At 42.1% G+C, this 20,483-nt stretch overlaps 2 protein-coding genes across 2 annotated transcripts in view; both read right to left on the bottom strand.

Annotated features, from left to right (window-relative positions):
* Positions 1-20,483, bottom strand: part of LOC109930964 (dynein axonemal heavy chain 8-like) — a 2,199,840-nt gene that overhangs the window by 1,580,221 nt on the left and 599,136 nt on the right. The gene's annotated exons all lie outside the window — the stretch shown is intronic.
* LOC109918465 (dynein axonemal heavy chain 8-like) overlaps positions 1-20,483 on the bottom strand; it is an 876,900-nt gene that overhangs the window by 478,963 nt on the left and 377,454 nt on the right. Inside the window, exons 21-22 of the mRNA XM_048596621.1 lie at positions 18,279-18,472; positions 4,013-4,139 (exon numbers count right to left, since the gene is read on the bottom strand). Of these exons, the coding sequence (XP_048452578.1) occupies positions 4,013-4,139; positions 18,279-18,472 (321 nt within the window). The remainder of the gene's footprint in view (positions 1-4,012; positions 4,140-18,278; positions 18,473-20,483) is intronic.

The following is a 20,483-nucleotide window of genomic DNA, read 5'->3' as shown; positions in this document are numbered from 1 at the left end:
CAGTTTAGTTTGCAGAATGGGCAGTACCGCTCGTACCGATTGTGAAACCTGACAGCTCAGTTCGCCATTGTGGGGATTTTGAGCAAACAGTAAACTGCTTCTCACAGCTAGATCAATACCCGATCCCTCGCATAGAGGACTTTTATGCAAAGTTGGCAGGGGGGGTGCTGTCCTTTATGAGCCACACCCACCTGCAATTGCAACTGGATGAGGAGTCCCAGACATAAGCTAAAATTAATACCCATAAGGGTTTATATTAATATTTAAGACTGTCATTTGAGGTCCCATCAGCCTGCGCCCTTTCCCACTGGGCCATGGAGAACATTTTACAAGGGCTACCCCAAGTTGCCATTTATCTGGATGACATGCTAATAACTGGAAAGCCAATAAAGAGCACTTGGAGAACCTGGACAAAGTGCTTAAACTTTTGTCCCAGGTGGGTATACGTTTTAGAAGGGAAAATGTGTGTTCCAGGCACCCAAAGTGACCTACTTGGGTGACAGAGTCGACAATGGAAGACAAAGTGAGAGTGATAAAAGGAGTCCCAACTCCCACGTCTGTTCCGCAGCTTAGGTCTTTCCTTAACTTAGTGAATTATGACGGAAAATTCATGGAAACCTGGCCTCCATCTTGGCACCCTTACACCTGCTATTGAAAAATGGTCAGCTTTGGAAATGGTCACATAGCCAAGAAGTAGCCTTTAGAGAAGTGAAAAAGCAGCTATCGTCATTTAAGGTTTTGGCCCACTATGATCCGAAGCAAGAGGTAATGCTGACAATGCAATGCCTCCCCATATGGTATCAGGATAGTGATGTCTCACTGGTGGTCCAAAAGAGAGGAACGCCCGACAGCGTATGCTTACCGGGCTTTGGCTAATACCAAATGCAAATATGCTCAGATAGAGAAGGAAGGTTTGGGGTTATCTTTGGTGTGAGGATGTTCCACTAGTACTAGAATTTGTCAGAGTCACAGATCACAAACCTTTGCTCGGGCTACTGAAGGAAGACAAGGTGATGCTGCTCATAGCTTCTAGTAGAATTCAGCATTGGGCCCTTATTCTCAGCGTGTACAAGTTAGAACACCATCCAGGAAGCCGACTGGCTAATGTGGATGCCTTGAGCTGCCTCCCACTGGCAAATGCTCCACTGGTGGTGCCTCCCTTGGAAAAATCCGTTTTGGTTTTAAACTTCCCGGGCACTCTTCTTGTCATTGCTGACAACCACCGAAGTGGACAAAAAAAAGATCCTGTCCTAGTGAAACTAAAACAGCTGGTGGCAATGGGGGAAACAGAAGAGCAACTAGGATTAAAACTTTTCTCGAGCCGATCACCGCAGAGGACAGCATATTACTATGGGAAGCAAGGGGGATTGTCCTGAGTAAAGGTCACCGACAGATACTGGCCGAATTCCACCCGGGGCATGCAAGGGTTTCCAAGATGAAGATGCTAGCAAGAAGCTATGTTTGGCCAGGTTTGGATGCTAACATAGCTGCTTTGGTGGGGCAATGCCCAGAATGCCAGCAATGACAAAAATTGCCATCAGCAGCAGCCCCACATTTGTGGGAATGGCTGGGTAAACCCTGGATTCAGCTGCATTTCGACTATGCCACCTTTCATGTTCCTGGTTATTGTAGACACCCATTCAAAGTGGTTGGACATATATAAAGTTCATTCCACAAACTCAGGGATGACGATTGAGAAGCTGCGAGCATCGTTCATGATACACAGTCTCCCGGAAGTATGGACAATGGGACGTCATTCACCAGCAGGGAATTTGAATATTTCCTAAAGTCAAACAGCATTGGCACATAAGGACAGTTCCATACTATCCATCGTCCAATAGTCTAGCAGGAAGAGCAGTCCAAATGATGAAGGCAGGCTTAAAGTTGCAGCCTATGGCATCACTTGATACCAAACTATAGGAACACGCCACACACAACAACAGGGATAGCTCCAGCAGAGTTGCTGATGGGGAGAAGACTCTGCACCAGGTTAAACCTGATTTTTCCAGACCTGTGGGGAGGGTGAAACAGCAGCAGGAATGCCAATGCCAGCCATATGCCTCCTCTAAGCGAGAGAGAAAATTAAGTTCAGGGGATAAAGTTTGGTGCCGGAACAAGGGGAATGGCCCTGTATGGGTATGTGCCTTACCAATTTCATGTAGGTGATACAGTCCTGAACAAACACATGGATCACCTGAAAGCTGTTACCTCACAAATGAGGCAGGAGCAAACATACCTTGCCCTTCAGAACAGCCAGAAGACCTGTCAGAAACTGCGTGTTCTCCCCCTCCATCTAGTGTTGAGGAAACCTCAGAGTGCAAGATGGATGCAGCTTTGATACCATTGTCATCGGAAGAAGAAGAGGAAACTCTCCCAAAATGATCCGGATGCAAGGGAAGGGCTATGGTCTGGATCACGCCACCCATGTCAGAGTCCGAGTCAGAGGAACCAGACCTGGGGTGAAAATGTCACAGGAAAAGCTACAAGAAAAAGACCAGGCCTGCAGCCCTGGACTTAGTGAGGGAGGGATCTAGTGATTGGAAACAACTAGATTTTGTTGACTATGAGATCCTCGAGTGGGGTTGTTAACGTTGGCCAATCAGGAAGCCCTGGCTGACCAATATAAACAGGAGATTGGGGGGGGGGTCGTTATGGCGGACTGCCTGCCCCTTTTCCATAGCTACATTCATGCCCGGGTGTTCCTGGAGAAGGAGCACACAGTGTCCACCAATACTTCTTGATGCCTTTTGAGAGAGGTGGGCACCACGGCGTGCGGAGTGCTGCATTTACAATGGTAGTCAATTAGACAGGTGATAGAGTAAAGTAGCTATTCCTTTATAAATGTAAGCTTATAAGCTCAATGAAGTGTCACCTTCCATATATGTGCCCTGAAAAACTTTTCTTTTTCCTTTGCCTCATACTAGGTGTTCTGTGAACTGGCAGCAATTGACATAGTGGACTTTAAAAATGCCAGAAGGTCCTGGAAGCAATGAGTACATCCATGCTGATGAGCTCATACTTGCACAAGCGCAGCAGCGAAATCATGTGGGACTATTATGATGAGGTGAGCAGTGGAGAATTGCATGATACAATTTACTGGAGTACAATCCATGCTGTATGTCTCTATGATATAGCAAAACCCTCCATGGAACTTACCCAAATTGACACTTTGTTGATTTTTGGTAAAATTCAACCCGTGGTTACTGGCCAGAATTATTCCAAGTAGTCTGTAAACACGTGGGGACTTTTAATCCGGATACAAAATTCACACAAGTTTACAAATGGCATCTTTTAAATATTTAGTAGGGTTAAATTAGGATTTTCAATGTTTGGATTAATTCTGATAAATCCTGATTTGGATTAATGTTGGGTTGGAAATCTTTTTGCAATTCTCAAGAGTATTTTTTAAAAAATATGTTTTCATACTTCTAATTGAATCTTGAAAATGGTCAGAATTGAAACCACTGGTTCAAAAAGAATTACATAAAAATCACTTTGAGACAAAAACTAAAAGAAACTGGAAAGAACTGACATCATCTATTATATGTTTCCAATATGAGAAAAAGCTGTGAAAAGGTTGTTTTCTAAAATATAAACATAGCTTCCTCAAGTAAAGGGTCCAAAGCTGTCTGCAATACTTCACATATAGTCTCACTCATGCCCGGTACAGTTTCAGCAACACTTCCCTATGTTTATACTCTATTCCTTTAGCAATAAATGTCAAAATTCCATTAACCTTCTTTAATACCTGCTTTAACTACATAGTACAAAAACAAAGTTGCTGGAAAAGCTCAGCAGGTCTGGCAGAATCTGTGAAGGAAAAAACAGAGTTAATGTTTCGGGTCCGGTGACCCTTCCTCAGAACAGCATAGTAGTTTTCTGCAATTCATGTACGAGGATAAACATCTTCTGTACCAAAGCACTCTGAAGTTTCTCTCCATTTTGATAATAAGTTCCCTTTCGCTTCTTCCGGCCAGGCATATATAATGTGTAAACATTAACTAACTCTTACCGGTATTCAGTTCAATAAAGTCTACTGTAACGATGGAGCTGAGTTCCTCAATCTCTCGTTCAAAACCAGCATAGTACTCTATTTTGGCTCGGAGTTCATATAGACTGGGGTTACTGTCCATAAATTTCTACATGGAAACAGTTGGAAAGAAATCATAATTTTAATTTAAACACAAAGTGTTTGGAGCTATTAGATCTAAGTATGTATAATTTGCTGAAGGTGGCCTTCATTATAACTTGAATTGAAATAAAGGATCAACCAAGATTTTTTTATTCATTCATGGGATGTGAGCAGCACTGGCTAGACCAGCATTTATTGCCCATCCCTAATTGTCCAGAGGGCAGTTGAGAGTCAACCACATTGCTGTGGGTCTGGAGTCACATGTAGGCCAGACCAGTTAAGGATGGCAGTTTCCTGCCCTAAAGGACATCAGTGAACAGATGGGTTTTTATGGTTCATGGTCATCATCAGACTCTTAATCCCAGATTTTTTTTTAAAAAATTGAATTCAAATTCCACCATGGCAGGATTTGAACCCAGGTCCCCAGAACATTACCTAGGTCTCTGGATTAACAGTCCAGTAATAATAGCACTAGGCCATTGCTCCCCTTATCATAATGAATAGTCAAGCAAGATTAATTAGAAAAAGGTGATGTAGCTGTATGGTTAACTGCTGTTCCTGTTAAAATAACAGGTCTTATCAGGTCTTAATGAGGTCTTCGCTCTTAGAACATAGAACAGTACAGCACAGTACAGGCCCTTCGGCCCACGATGTTGTGCCTAACTTTTACCCTAATCCTAAAGTCTATCTAACCTCCACCCCTACCTTATACTATCATCCATATGCCTATCTAATAGCCGCTTAAATGTGTTCTCTCCACACACCCGCCGCTGAAAACAAGAAGGCCTGCTGCACGATGTAAGTTTTTATACAGTGTAAGTTTTCAATACACTCTTTGAGTACATATTGACATACTTTATCAAATATAACTATTTACTACACATGATGAGAGGGCAAAGGCTGCTGAAGGCTTTTAGCCTTAGGTTCCAATTCCACGTGATCTGATATCAGTGTGACCCAGCTCCTTTTGAACCCATTCAGTAGCTATTCTTGGAGTTAAGAAATATATAAGCCTTTCCTCTATACCTGTTCCTTATGTTCTCATGACTCACACAGCGAGTAATTTGGGTGTAGAATGCACTGACTGGAATATACAGTGGAGAGAGGTTTAATTGAGGCATTCAAGAAGTGTTGGAGGATTATTTGAGTAGAGATAGTGTGCAAGATTATGGGGAAAAGCAGGAGATTGGCACTAGGAAATGATTTTCATTTGAAGAGCTAGTGCAGGCACAATGGGCTAAATGGTTTCCTTCTGTGCCATTACAATTCTGTGATTTTCAGTTAGCATGGCAGCAGATTTGGGAGGTGACAACAGAGTTTATGCTAATTTTTTTCCCTGCCAGGGTGGTATAGTGACAATATCACTGAACCAGCAGCCCAGAGCTCAGACCAATACTCTGGAGAGATTTAATTTAAATTTTAAAATCAATGAATACATGTGGAATGCTTACGCCCAGCAATGCTGTCACAAAACTATCAATGTTGTTGTAAAGACCCATCTGCCATCCTTGCCTGGTCCTGACAAGTGACTCCAGGCCCACAGTAATGTAACTGACTCTGAAATGTCCTATGAAATCGTTTAGCAAACAAATCATTTCAAGGGTAGTGAGGATGGAGAACAAATACTTGCCATCCAGTGATTCCAAAATCCCACAGCAGAGTAATGAAAATAAATCTTGATGAGCAGGTGATTTATTTAAGTACACATTCCCTGTAAATTATTTTACGTGGCCATATACATATGGGTAACTTCTTCCAGGACCTTCCATGCAAGGATCTCCTAGAAGTGCAGAATGCAACATCAGAGAGCTCTGCTGCAACAGAGTCAGGGAAGACAGGACACATTTTGTTTAAAGTACTAGCTGCCATGTGGTAAATGTTCAGTTTGAATGTGGCTGAATAGATTGGTGGATGAATGAATAAACAAGTAAAGTCATAGGTTTTATTCTTCACTGGGCAATGTGGGCTTAGGTAGCTGTGCCAACATTTAGTGCCCATTCCAGTTTCAACTGTCATTTTTGTTATAAGTTTATCCAAAGGCACTAAAGGGATGTGGATGACTTTGGCTGGTTCAGCATTTATTGGGCATCCCGAGCCACCCACGAGAAACAAAGAAACATAGAAGTTAAGAGTAGGCTGTTCAGCCCTTTGAGCTTGCTCCAACATTCAATATGATCATGGCTGATCCTCCATCTCAATGTCATATTCCAAATCAAATTTGATTAGAAATAGTCAGCATGGCTTTATGAGGGGCAGGTCATGCCCCACAAGCCTTATTGAATTCTTTGAGGATGTGACAAAATACATTGATGAAGTTAGACCAGTGGATTTTAGCAAGGCATTTGATAAGGTTCCACGTGTTAGGCTCATTCAGAAAGTAAGGAGGCATGGGATTCAGGGAAATTTGGCTGTCTGGATACAGAATTGGCTGTCCAATAGAAGACAGAGGGTAGTAGTAGATGGAAAGTATTTAATCTGGAGCTCGGTGACCAGTGGTGTTCCGCAGGGATCTGTTCTGGGACCTCTGCTCTTTGTGAACTTTATAAATAACTTGGATGAGGAAGTGGAAGGGTGGGTTAGTAAGTTTGCCGATGACACGAAGGTTGGTGGAGTTGTGGATAGTGTGGAGGGCTGTTGTAGGTTGCATTCGGACATTGACAGGATGCAGAGCTGGGCAAGGAAGTGGTACATGGAATTCAACCCAGAAAAGTGTGACGTGATTCATTTTGGAAGGTTGAGTTTGAATGCAGAATACAGGGTTAATGGCAGGATTCTCAGCAGTGTGGAGGAACAGACTGATCTCAGGGTCTACGTCCATAGATCCCTCAAAGTTGCTACAAAGTTGATAGGGTTGTAAAGAAGGCGTATGGTGTGTTGGCTTTCATTGGCAGGGGAATTGAGTTTAAAAGCCGTGAGGTTATACTGACAAAGGTGTCGTCCACATAGCGTATCCATAGTGGACAACAACTTTGTCATCATTAAATGGACCAAACTAGAGGAGACACACAAACTAATAAACAACACCCTCACCGGAATAAAATTCACCAGAGAGGAGGAGAAGAACAAACAGCTCCCATTCCTGGACGTCACGGTAGAGCACAGGACAAATGGGGAACTCCAAACGAAAGTACACAGAAAAGCTACACAGACTGACCAAGTACTAAATGTCAACAGTAACCATCCCAACACACACAAACAAAGCTGTGTGCAAACATTACTTAAACGGGCAACAACACACCGGAGCAGCACTGAACTACGCCGAGACGAAGAAGAATACCTCTTCCATGTTTTCAAGGACAATGGATATCCAAAAACTGGGTCAGAAGATGCCTATTACATGAATAACACCAGGAAGATACTACACGCCCCGACAGGCTCATCACACTATCTTACATCAGGAACACATCGGAACTAACCACAAGACTCCTACAACAACTGGGCATCAGAGTGGCACACAAACCCACATCAACCCTACGCCAACTGCTCACCCAAACCAAAGACCCACTACCCACTATGGACAGGACCAATGTCACATACAAGATTCTCTGCAGAGACTGTGACAAACACTACATCGGACAAACAGGAAGGAAATTAACAACAAGGGTACACGAACACCAATTGGCCACAAAAAGACACGACCAATACTCACTCATCTCTATCCACATGGATAAGAAGAACTACCAATTCGATTGGGATAACACCAAGATCCTGAGACAAGCAAAGCAGAGACAGGCACAGGATTTCCTAGAAACCTGGTACCACAAAGAAAGCCATCAACAAACACATAGAACTCGACCCCATATACACTCCATTGCGAAGGAAAATCCGAAGTGAGGTAATCCAACCCAACGGACTCCAGAGTTTAAAAACCAGGCGGGAAAACACAATGGCACTTCATCGGAGGCTGCATTGATGATGTTACCCAGCAGAGTAATGAAACATCTGCGGAACACCAACGAACCAGCTCAGCGAGCCAACCAACTACAACATCGAGCTACATATCTACTTCAAAACCATATCAATCTCTTTCTTGAACATATTCAATGACTCACCCTACACAGCCTTTTGTGGTAGCAAATTCTACAGGTTGACCACCCTCTGAATGAAGTAATGCTTTATCATTTCAGCTCTAAATGGCTTATCTGGTCACCTGAGACTGTGTCCCCTAGTTCTAGAAACCCCAACCATGAAACACAAAGTCCTTGTGGTCAATCTGTCTACCACTGTTAGAATGTTGTGTTTCAATCAAATCCCCTTTCATTCTTCTAAATGCTAGTGAATACAAGCCTAGTTGAGTCAATCTCTTCTCATGTGACAATCTTGCCAAAACTAGTATTAGCCCAGTGAAGCTTTGCTGAACTATTTCTATGGCAAGTATATCCTATCTGCATGCAATGCTCCAGGTGTGGTCTCTCCAAAGCCCTGTATAACTGCAGTGAAACATCTCGACATCTGAAATGAAATCCTCTTGCAATGAAGATCAACATGTCATTTGCCTTCATAATTTCTTGCTGCACCAGTCTACTCTCATTAACTGGTATATAAGATCCCGTTGTACCACATTTTCTAATATATTGACATTTAAATAATATATTGTGTTTCTGTTTTTCACACCAAAGCGTATAATTTCACATTTACCAATGTTATACTGCATCCATTATTTGTTTGCCTACACACCTGAAGCCTTCTTGTATCATCCTCACAATTTACAATCCCCTAATTTTGTGCTGTCAACCAAATTAGAAATGTTGCATTTGGCTCCCTCATCCAAGTCATTTATACATCACAAATATCTGGAGTCCAAGCACTAGCATACCACTAGCCACTGCCTGTCACTTGGAAAAAAGATCCATTTATTCCCATCCTGTTTCCTCTCTGTCAATTTTCAATCCATGACAATTTATTACCCCAATCCTGTATGCTTTAATTTTGCCCACTAACCTCTGATATGGTATCTGATCAAAGTACATCACATCCACTTGTTCTCCCTTATCTATACTTCTTGCTACATCCTCAAACAACTCTGGCAGATTAGTTAAGCATGATTTCCCTTTCATGAATTAATGCAGGCTTTGTCTAGTCCCGTTAATGCTTCCTAAGTGTTCTGTTATTACATCTTTTATAAAAGACTCTAGCATTTTCCCCACTACTGACGTTATGCTAACTTGTCAGTAATTCCATTTTTTTTCACTGTATCCTTTTTTAAGAAAATATTGGAGTCACATTTACACCCTCCAACCTGTAGGAACTGTTCCATAGTCTACAGAATTTTGGAAGAAAACTGCCAATATATCCAGTTCCACTTCTTTTAGTACTCTGGGATGTAGATTATTAGGCCTTGGGTATTTGTCAGCCTTTAACCTCATTATTTGCCCTTCCACTATTTTCTCACAAAAAAGCATTTCCTTCAATTCTGCTCGCTTACTAGACCTTGGTTCCCTAACCTTTAAGAAGACTGAACTAAAGTTTGCATGCAATTTTTCTGCCAGTTCTTTGATCCCCATAATAATACCCAGCTTCTGACTTTAAGGAACACACATTTGTCTTTACTAATTTTCTTCTCTTCACAGATTAGAGTGATAAGTGTACAATTGAAGTCGTGGGTGACATTTACCTACATGTAAAGTGGATTAGAAAATCTTAACTAGCAATAATACTGTTGGGGAGGATTTCATGCAACGTACACATGATGTTTCTGGAGTAACAACTAGACAACAGGCTAACCTAGATTGAGAAAGGATTAATGAACAATCTTGTTGTGTAGGGAAAAGCAACTGTAAAATGATAAATTACTCATCAAGATGGAGAGCAAAAAAACTGAATCCAAAACTAGGGTTGTGAACCTAAATAAAGGAAATTACAAAGGTACGAGGCGCGACTTAGCAATGATGGATTGGGGAACTTAACCAAAGGGCTTGATAGTGGATAGGCAAGGGTTCACATTTACTATTTGAGTCTGGCAAAAAATTAAAAGAGGGAAGGTGACTCAACAGTAGCTTTCAAAAGAAATTAGAGATGGTATTAGATCTACAGATGACATATATACAACTGTCAGAAAATGTATCAAGTCTAAGGATTGAGGGAATTTTAGAATTCAACAAAGAAGGTCACAAAGGCAAAAGTAGAGTATAAAAATCTGTCACTTCTTGAAAGGTTTTAGAGTTCCTCAGAGAAAGTTAGGATTCTAATAACAGAAAAAGTTGCAACTCCACAGGTTATGAGGAACATTACTCATTGCTTTTCATAGAATCCCTACAGTGTGGAAACAGGCCCTTCAGCCCAACAAGTCCACACCAACCTCAGAGCATCCCACCCAGACCTATCCCCCTATAAGCCACCTAATCTACATATCCCTGAACATTGCAGGCAATTTAACATGGCCAATCCACCCAGCCTGCACATCTTTGGACTGTGGGAGGAAACCGGAACACCCAGAGGAAACCCACACAGACATGGGGAGAATGTGCAAACTTCCCACACAGTCGCCTGAGGGTGGAATTGAACCCAGGTCCCTGGTGCTGTGAGGCAGCAGTGCTAACCACTGAACCACCACGCCTCCCTTTTCATCTGCCACAATGTCATTTGTTTGGAAAAATTAATTCATCCTTTTCACAAACTGGGCCCAGTCCTTGGCAGCAGGATCAAATGGGCAAAGGTTGTTGCAATCTGGTTTCGTCAGGTCCATGCTTTACTTCCATTGCCACTAAAATAATTTCACAGAGTCTGGAATCCCATCACCAAGTCATTCTTTATTTGCTCATGAACAGTCCTTGACTTGAGTACTGCTTCATTCAGAATCAGCTCTCAGAATACCAGAATCTCTGACACTCCCCTTTTTATCTTTCACCCAGGGCTCCTTGATTGGACCAGATTAACAGCCCCAATCAGATAACTCATACTCTATTTGGTCCACCTGGCTGACCTCGTTACAGTCACTACAGATATGTGTTCAAACACGCTCAGAATGAAATTATGTCTGCTCATGCCTCTGAGTAGTGCCTATTATAAGTGTCATGTTGTGGAGCCATACGTATACAATGTGAACATCACAGTTTGAAGAGTTTCAGGCATAATTGTCTCTGCGCACGAACTGTTCAGCTGTACAGACATTGGTTTCGCATTGGTAGTCCTAAAGTGTTGGTCTTGCATGAAATGGTTGGCAATGTTTGAGCCTGGGTGGTGTATAGCACACAGTGACTCAATTCATAAGAATCCATCGGAATTGCAAGTCCTCAGGTGTGTTTACTTAATATTTTATGGCTCTATGTGTAATGCTGCTTTCCCTTGAATAGCTGCACATTGCTGACTCTCTCCTCACTTGCCCTACCCAGTCTGGGTGTGGTTGTGTAGCTGGAATTTTCAGGATGCTGGCAGGTGACAGAAAGCCCCTCAAACAGTAATAGTAGAGAGATGAATATGCTGGGTTGTTAGGTTGAAGATTATGTTTGGGTACAATTTTGCTGCTGACGATGGCTCAGTGCTCCCCAATGGGTGCCCATGATTGAGTTGTTAGACCTGCTTAAAGTCTATCCCACTTAGTATGGTGATAGTAACACACAACACATTGGAGGGTATTCTCAATGTGAGGACAGGACTCTGTTTCCACAAGGACTGTTGAATGGTCACTCTTACCAATACTGCAATCAACAGACACATTAATTGCAGGTAAATTGATGAGGATACGATTAAATAGATTTTTCCCTCTCGTTGGTCCTGTCCCAACCTGCTGCAGACCCACTTTAGCAGTCATGACCTTTAGAATTCAACCAGGCCTGTAAGTTGAGGTAAATAAAAACTGAAAGAACTGCACGTGCTGTAAATCAAAAACACAAACAGTAAGTGCTGGAAAAGCTCAGCAGGCCTGGCGTCATCCAAGGAGAGCAATTAGAGTTAAGTTTTCGGGTCAAGTGACAATTCCTCCATTTTGAGACCCAAAACATTAACTTATTCCTCTCCACAGATGCTGCCAGACCTGCTGAACTTTTTCAGCAATTTGTTTTTGTTTCTGTAAGTTGAGGTGCTACTGCTGATTTAATCTTTTGATGAACATTTAATCCCACCCAAGCAGAGTATATTCTGCACCCTATCCATGCTCAGTGCTTCCTCCAAGTGTTCAACATGGATGAGTCCTGATACTTCAGTCTAGGGGGGACAGTGCATGGCCACTAGCAGGGGGTTTCCTTGCTCATGTTTAATCTGATACTATGAGATATCATGGAGTCCAGAGTCAATGTTAAGTATTCGCAGGGCATCTCCTTTCAACTGTATACAACTGCACCATCGTCTCTGCTTGGATGATGATAGTGGGTCTCAGACATTGTCTGTAAGGTATGATTTTATGAGTATGATTATGTCAAACTGTTGTTTGACTAGTATGTGAGATAGTTCTCCAATTTTTGCACTAGCCCCCAAATGTTAGCACTAGTCCCGCAACAAAGCTACTATGCCTTCACCAGTAGTGGGTTATCTTACGATGAAAGGTTGGATGGACTAAGTCAGTATCCTTAAGTGTTTAAAACAATAAGTGGAGATTTGATTAATAGACTAACTATGCAGAGGATATTTGCTCTTCTGGGAGCATCAAGAGCTAGAGGCCACTATTTAAAAGGATAATTCATTTAAAACAGAAATGAGGTAAAATTATTTTCTCTTAGATGTTTGCAATTCTTTGGATCACTTCTCCTATAATAGCTGGTGAAAAAAGAATCCTGGAATATTTAAAGACAGAAGTTAATGAATTCTTGCAATATTAAGGGTGAATTAAACTTACAGACATAGGTAATAGGGCCACTTAGTCCTTCGAGCCTATTCTGACATTCAATCTGATCATGGCAGGATCATCCAACTCAGTACCCTGTTACCACTTGTTCCCTATACTCTTTGATCCCTTTAGCCCTAAGAACTATACCTAATTTCTTCTTGAAAGCATTCAATATTTTGGGCTCAAATGCTTTCTGTGAGTGAGAATTAACAGGCTCACTACTCTCCATGTGAAGAAATTTCTCTTCATCTCATTCCTAAATGGCCTTCTCCATATCCTTAGGCTGTGACCCATGGTTCTGGATTTGCCTATCATCAAGAACATCCTTCCTGCTTTTACCCGGTTTAGTCCTATTAGAATTTTATAGATTTTAATGAGATACCTCTTAGCCTTCAAAACTCCAGTGAATATAGTCCTGACCAGTCCAGTCTCTCTTCATACGTTAGTCCTGTTTTCCCATTGCCAGGAGTAGCCAGGAATGCAAATTTGAGGTTATTCTCAAAGCAACTGTGATCTTATAGAATGGTGGGGCAGGCTTAAGGATTTGAATGTCCTACAACTGCTCATTTTTCTATGGGAAGTATATTTTCCTTAGGTAAGGAGACCAAAGCTGCACGCAATTCTCCAGGTGTGGTCTTAGTAGGACTCTGTACATTTGCAGTAAAACTTCCTTGCTCCTGTATTAATTTTAATTAATTAATCCTAATTAATTTTAAATAATTAACTAAGTAGAGATGGCAGGCCAGGAGATGTGTTGTAGCTGTATGATGTGGGAGCTAGCTGATCCCATTGAGAACGGCAGTGACCACATCTGCAGCAAGTGTTGGCTGCTTGAGGAGATCCGGCTCAAAATTGATGAGCTGGGATCCGAACTCTGAACACTGCGGCACATCCGGGAGGGGGAGAATTAACTGGATACTGTGTTCCAGGAGGCAGTCACACCTGGTAGATTAACTAATGTTAATTCGATCGGCGGGCAGGGACAGTAGTGTGTGACTGCGAGTGAGGCAGGTAGAGGGACCCTGCGGACAGGAACACAGGAGCCACAGCCCTTGACATTGTCCCACAGGTATGAGGCACTTGCTCCCTGCATGGATGAGGAACAGGGCTGCAGGAAGGATGAGTCAACTGACCATGGCACCATGGTCCAGGAGGCCATTCAAGAGGGGGGAGCAAAAAGACATATTGTAGTTGTAGGGGATTCCATCATCAGGGCGATAGACAGTATCCTTTGCGAGCAGGATAGAGAATCCCGCATGGTGTGTTGCCTGCCCGGTGCCAGGATGCGAGACATCTCTGACTGGCTTGAGAGGATACTAGACAGGGAGGGGGAGGATCCAGTTGTTGTGGTCCATGTAGGTACCAACAACATAGGCAGGACTAGGAAAAAAGACCTGTTTCGGGATTATGAAAAGCTAGGAACAAAATTAAAAAACAGGTCTTCAAGGGTCATAATCTCTGGATTGCTGCCCGAGCCACGTGCAAATTGGCATAGGGAGGCGAGGATCAGAGAAGTAAACACGTGGCTAAAAGAGTGGTGTGGGAAAGAGGGTTTCCTTTTCATGGGGCACTGGCATCAGTTTTGGGACAGGAGAGATCTATACCGCTAGGATGGACTCCACCTGAACAGGGCCGGGTCCAGTGTTCTGGCGAAAAGGGTAAATAGGGTGATTAATAGGACTTTAAACTAGTAAGTAGGGGGGAAGGGAGAAGTGAGCGTAGAGGGAGAATAACAATTAATGTAAGGCAAAGCAGCAGGTTAGCAGGTGACGAGAAAGCTTCAATTCTATTGAAAATTAGGAAAAAAGTGAAAGGGAAGGAGAGCTCAAGAGCTGTTAGTAATGGAGGTAATAGGACCCAAAAAGAAGGTGCAAAAACTGGCATAAGGGCACTTTATCTGAATGCTCGGAGCATTCAAAACAAGGTGGATGAGTTGACGGTGCAAATCATGGCAAAAGGGTATGATTTAGTGGCCATTACAGAGACATGGTTACAGGATGATCATGACTGGGAGTTAAATATCCAGGGGTATCAAACTGTTCAGAAGGACAGACAGGAAGGTAAGGGAGGTGGTGTTGCTCTGATTTTTAAGGATGATATCAGGGCGGTAGTGAGAGATGATATAGGTTCTACTGAACAAAACGTTGAATCCATTTGCGTGGAAATTAGGAGTAGCAGGGAGAAGAAGTCACTGATAGGTGTGGTCTATAGGCATATAGACATCGTGGTGGGGCGGGCAAGAAACATAGAAATAGCTAATGCATGTAAAAATGGTACAGCAATTATCATGGGGGATTTTAATCGACATATCGATTGGTCAAACCAGGTCGGTCATGGCAGCCTTGAGGAGGGGTTCATAGAATGCATCCGCGATAATTTCCTTGAACAATATTTAATGGAACCTACGAGGGAGCAAGCTATCCTAGATCTAGTCCTGTGTAATGAGACAGGAATAATTAATGATCTCACAGTTAGGGATCCTCTCGGAAGAAGCGATCACAGTATGGTCGAATTTAAAAAACAGATGGAGCGTGAGAAGGTTAAATCCAGTACCTATGTCCTGTGCTTAAACAAAGGAGACTATGGAGAAATGAAGAAAGAGTTAGCTAAGGTAGAATGGGAGCAAAAACTTTATGGTGGGTCAATTGAGGAACAGTGGAGGACTTTCAAAATGATTTTTCACAGTGCTCAGCAGAAGTATATCAGTGATAAGGAAGAACTGTAGGAAAAGAGAGAGCCAGCCATGGATGTCGAAGGAAATAAAGGAAAGTATCGGATTGAAAAATAAACACATACAAAAAAGCAAAGAGTAGTGGGAAACTAGTAGACTGGGAAATCTTTAAAGGCCAACAGAAAGCCACAAAAAACATTATGAAGCAAAGTAAGATAGATTATGAGAGTAAACTAGCTCAGAATATAAAAACAGGCAGCAAAAGTTTCTATAAATATGTAAATCGTAAAAGAGTGGCAAAGGTAAACATTGGTCCTTTAGAGGATGAGAAGGCCAATTTAATAACTGGGAATGAGGAAATAGCCGAGACATTAAACAGTTATTTCGTGTTGGTCTTCACAGTGGAAGACACAAATAACATGCCAAAAACTAATGGCAAGAAGGTTACAGCAGGCGAGGACCTAGAAACTATCATTATCACGAAGGAGGCAGTGCTGGGCAAGCTAATGGGGCTAAAGGTAGACAAGTCTCCTGGCCCTGATGAAATGCATCCCAGGATATTAAAAGAGGTGATGGGGGAAATAGCAAATGCGCTAGAAATTATTTACCAAAACTCACTGGACTCTGGGGTGGTACCTGCAGATTGGAAAACAGCCTATGTGACACCACTGTTTAAAAAAGGAAGTAGACAAAAAGCAGGTAACTATAGGCCAGTTAGCTTAACTTCGGTAGTGGGGAAAATGCTTGAATCTATCATTAAGGAAGAAATAGCAAGACATCTGGATATAAATTGTCCCATTGGAAACACCCAGCATGGGTTCATGAAGGGTAGGTCATGTTTAACTAATTTGGTGGAATTCTTTGAGGACATTACTTGCATGGTGGACAATGGGGAACCTGTGGATGTGGTGTATCTGGATTTCCAGAAGGCATTTGACAAGGTGCCGCACCAAAGGCTGCTACATAAGATAAAGTTCCACGGTATTACAGGTAATGTATTAGCATGGATAGAGGATTAGTTGACCAGTAGAAAGCAAAGAGTAGTGGGTAAATGGGTGTTTTTCTGGTTGGCGGTCAGTGGCTAGTGGTGTGCCTCAGGGATCAGTGTTGGGACCTCAATTGTTTACAATTTACATAGATGATTTGGAGTTGCGGACTAAGTGTGGTGTGTCAAAATTTGCAGATGACACTAAGGTGAGTGGTAGAGCAAAGTGTGCAGAAGACCCTGAAAGTCTGCAGAGGGCCATCGATAGTCTAAGTGAGTGGGCAAAGGTCTGGCAGATGGAGCACAATGTTGATAAGTGTGAGGTCATCCATTTTGGTAGGAATAACAGCAAAATGGACTATGTTTTAAATGGTAAAAAATTGCAGCACGCTGCTGTGCAGAGGGACTTGGGTGTCCTTGTGCATGAATCGCTGAAGGTGGGATTGCAGGTGCAGCAGGTGATTAAAAAGGCAAATGGAATTTTGTCTGCCATTGCTAGAAGGATGGAGTTTAAAAACAGGGAGGCTATGCTGCAGCTGTATAGGGTCCTGGTGAGGCCACACCTGGAGTACTGTGTGCAGTTTTGGTCTCCTTACTTGAGAAGAGATATACTAGCACTGGAGGAGTTGCAGAAGAAATTCACTCGGTTGATTCCAGAGTTGAGAGGGCTGGATTATGAGGAGAGACTGAGAAGACTGGGATTATACTCACTGGAATTCAGAAGAATGAGGGGAGATCTTATAGAAACATATAAGATTATGAAGGGAATAGATAAGGTGGCGGCAGGGAGGTTGTTTCCGCTGGCAGGTGAAACTAGGACTAGAGAGCATTGCCTCAAAATAGAGGGAAGCAGATATAGGACTGAGGTCAGGAGGAACTTCTTCACCCAAAGGGTTGTGAATCTGTGGAATTCCGTGCCCAGTGAAGCAGTTGAAGCTACCTCGCTGAATGTGTTTAAGGCAAGGCTAGATAAATTTTTGAACAGTAAAGGAATTAAGGGTTATGGTGAGTGGGTGGGTAAGTGGAGCGGAGTCTCAAAAAGATCAGCCATGATCTTATTAAATGGCGGGGCAGGCTCGAGGGGCCAGATGGCTTACTCCTGCTCCTCGTTCTTATGTTCTTATGTTCTTATGTATTCAAAACATTTTGCAATGAAACCCAACATGCCATCTGCCTTACTAATTCCTTGCTGTATCTGTATATTTGGTTTCAGTAACTGGTGCATGAGGACATACAGGCCCCTTTGTACGTCAAGAAGGCAGCACCACTAGCTACTCCAAGCACAGTTGCATGGAAAATTGTTGAAACTTCAAGACAGTCAGGGAGCAAAGGTAAATGTAATGACCATCATTAAGGAGAAGATGCTGGGTAAGCTGACAGGTCTATGTTGTGATGTTGACAATTTAGCATGTGATTATTCCTTGATGTGCTCATGAGGTTCAATAGATTTCATTATTTTATTAGGTTCACCATCTCTGCTCCCTGGTTTTAGGCTTTTGTTTTTGAGAACTTGTAGTTGTTTATAAAATTAAATGGCTTATTAGTTCATTTCTGAAGGTACTAAGAGTTAAGAGAAGTATATGAAATCCTCACAAGGGCGAGTGAGATTATAATCCAAAAATTGGTGGGGTCTGTTATACATTTCTGTGAAAGTCCAGAAATAGTGATAAGAAAAAGTCCAGAATACAAAATCTTGGAGATGAGAGATGGATGCAAATGTTTACAATACCTTAACTGTTGTATCCCTGTCTTGCAACCACAGCTGGTTGAATCTTTGAAATTGTTCTAGTGCCCTCACGACTGTATCCCTGGTGGTGTTGACAGAAGTAGACAGCATTGCGACTAATTTGGTTACATCTTTATGTTCTGCTACATTGTGATAAAAATTCTTCGGCTTCCTTAAATTCCTGTTTTCATTTATTTCTGTTTAAAGGACAAGTTTACACTTTTTAAAGACAAAAAACTATCATAATACCTTGTATTAATATAGTATCTTTAATGGAGTAAAGCACCATTAAGTGTTTTAGTTGTATCCGGAGAGCTTCTGATCATCTAAAAATATAGAAATGAGTAAGTTTAAGGGAATCCTGCTCTTTAGGTGCAAATGTGACAGAACAGAACCAGACCTGCCCAAATATAAATACTTAGAGCCTGACCCACATTGTGAGATCAGGACAATTTTACAGCTGGTTAGTCTGCCTGTGTCTGCAACGGTACTTCAATGGCATTAAATCTAATATGTACCTCGGGGGTGGTCTTCAAATTGAAAAGAAAAACATGAAAAGTTCTCATTTCTGAATGGACCTGACTTCGCTCCAAAGGGTAGGCTTTCCCAGAATCAGAGAATAGTTTCAATACGAAAGGAGGTCATTTAGCCTGCAATGTCTGGGCCAGTTCTCTGAATTCGCAATTTACTCAACGTCAATCCCTGCTTTCTCCCAATAATCCTGTACACTCTTCCCTTTTAGATAATAATCCAACACCCTTTCGAATTCCTGAATTCAATCTGCCACTACTGCACTCTGTCATTACAATCCAGATCCTAACTTTCTGCATGAAAATGTTATTCCTCCTCGTGATTCTCAATATGTCTGTCAAATTTCTGTTCAACCTTCTCTTCTCAAAGGATGCTCCTCATTCCAGAAACCATATCAATAATGAAGATCTTACAAGCAGTACTTCCCAGGAAAATTCCCACCTGAAGTGGTCACATCAGCAAAAATATAGCAATGTCGCCAGCCAATGATAGGACAGGAGAAATGGGATGGAACATGAGCAAACTACCTCAATTTCAAAGATTAGGAATAGATCGGTGAAGGACCTGCTCTCTGACCTAACATGCCAAAAGAAATTTCACGCTCTTGAATTTCTGGACATCTAGATCTTATTAAAAAATGTTATAGATGTTCAAAAGTTCCTCTAAGTTTTAAAATGACTTGGCATTTTGTAATTCAGCTTCTTAAGCCTAAATATATTCTCTGGTAACTACTGCTAAAATAGTGAGTTATGAGCCAATATTGTCATGCTTTTGAGCCTATCACTTATCAGTTTTATGGTTCTCCTGAAAACTCGTCATATTGTCATTCATTGTTTATGATCCTATAATGTATTGCTTATAATCCTGTGCATATTTAAGCTTTTGTCTTGTAGCAGTCTCAAACCCGGTCACATGTATGTTTCCGCATGTCACTTCCACACTTGCTCATTGAAGTAACTCCACCGAGGCTGGTATCCCATCACCAAGCCACTCTGTGTTTACATGTGGAGAGTCTTTGACACTGATCCAGCTTCCTCAGAGCCAGCTGTCAGAGTGAACACAACCTCTGACACTCCTGTTTATATCTGTCAGGCAGGGTATCCCCAAGTGGACCAAATTAATATCCCAACCAGGGAACTCAAATTCTATGAAGTCCACCTGGCTGATCTCATTATAATCACTTATCTCAGGTGCCACATTGTAAAATGCCAGTTACCCCAGGTAGAATCCTATATTCTTTCTGAAAAATACTTTTGAAAACTGCACCGTATGTGGCTTTATGGATGTCCTTGCCTAGGAGAAGAGATCATGGGTACAATGATAGTGGTTAAAAATTCAATGGCGGAATCCTTCACCAATTGCCAGTTCTGGTGAAGGATACGAAGGTAAGAACTTGAGAAGAGTCATATTGGGCTCAGAACATTACCTCTATTTCTCTCTCCACAAATACTGCCAGACCAGTTGTGTTTCTCCAGCACTTTCTATTTTATTTCAGAACTCCAGCATCCACAGTACTTTGCTTTTATTTATTTGTATGTTAGGAGAACAGTGCTAGATTGGAAATCCAATGCCCATGATTGTCATTGTAACCTTCAGGAAATAAAATCCAAGTATAATGACACAATGCTGCCTGTACCCGGTGTGGCTTCCTCTACATCGGGGAAACCAAGCGGAGAC

Source organism: Rhincodon typus, chromosome 5 (genome assembly GCF_021869965.1).
Source record: "Rhincodon typus isolate 14 chromosome 5, sRhiTyp1.1, whole genome shotgun sequence".
Lineage (NCBI taxonomy): Eukaryota > Metazoa > Chordata > Chondrichthyes > Orectolobiformes > Rhincodontidae > Rhincodon > Rhincodon typus.
Note: the sequence above shows the minus strand (reverse complement) of the source record. Positions and strands in the feature narration are given on the sequence as shown.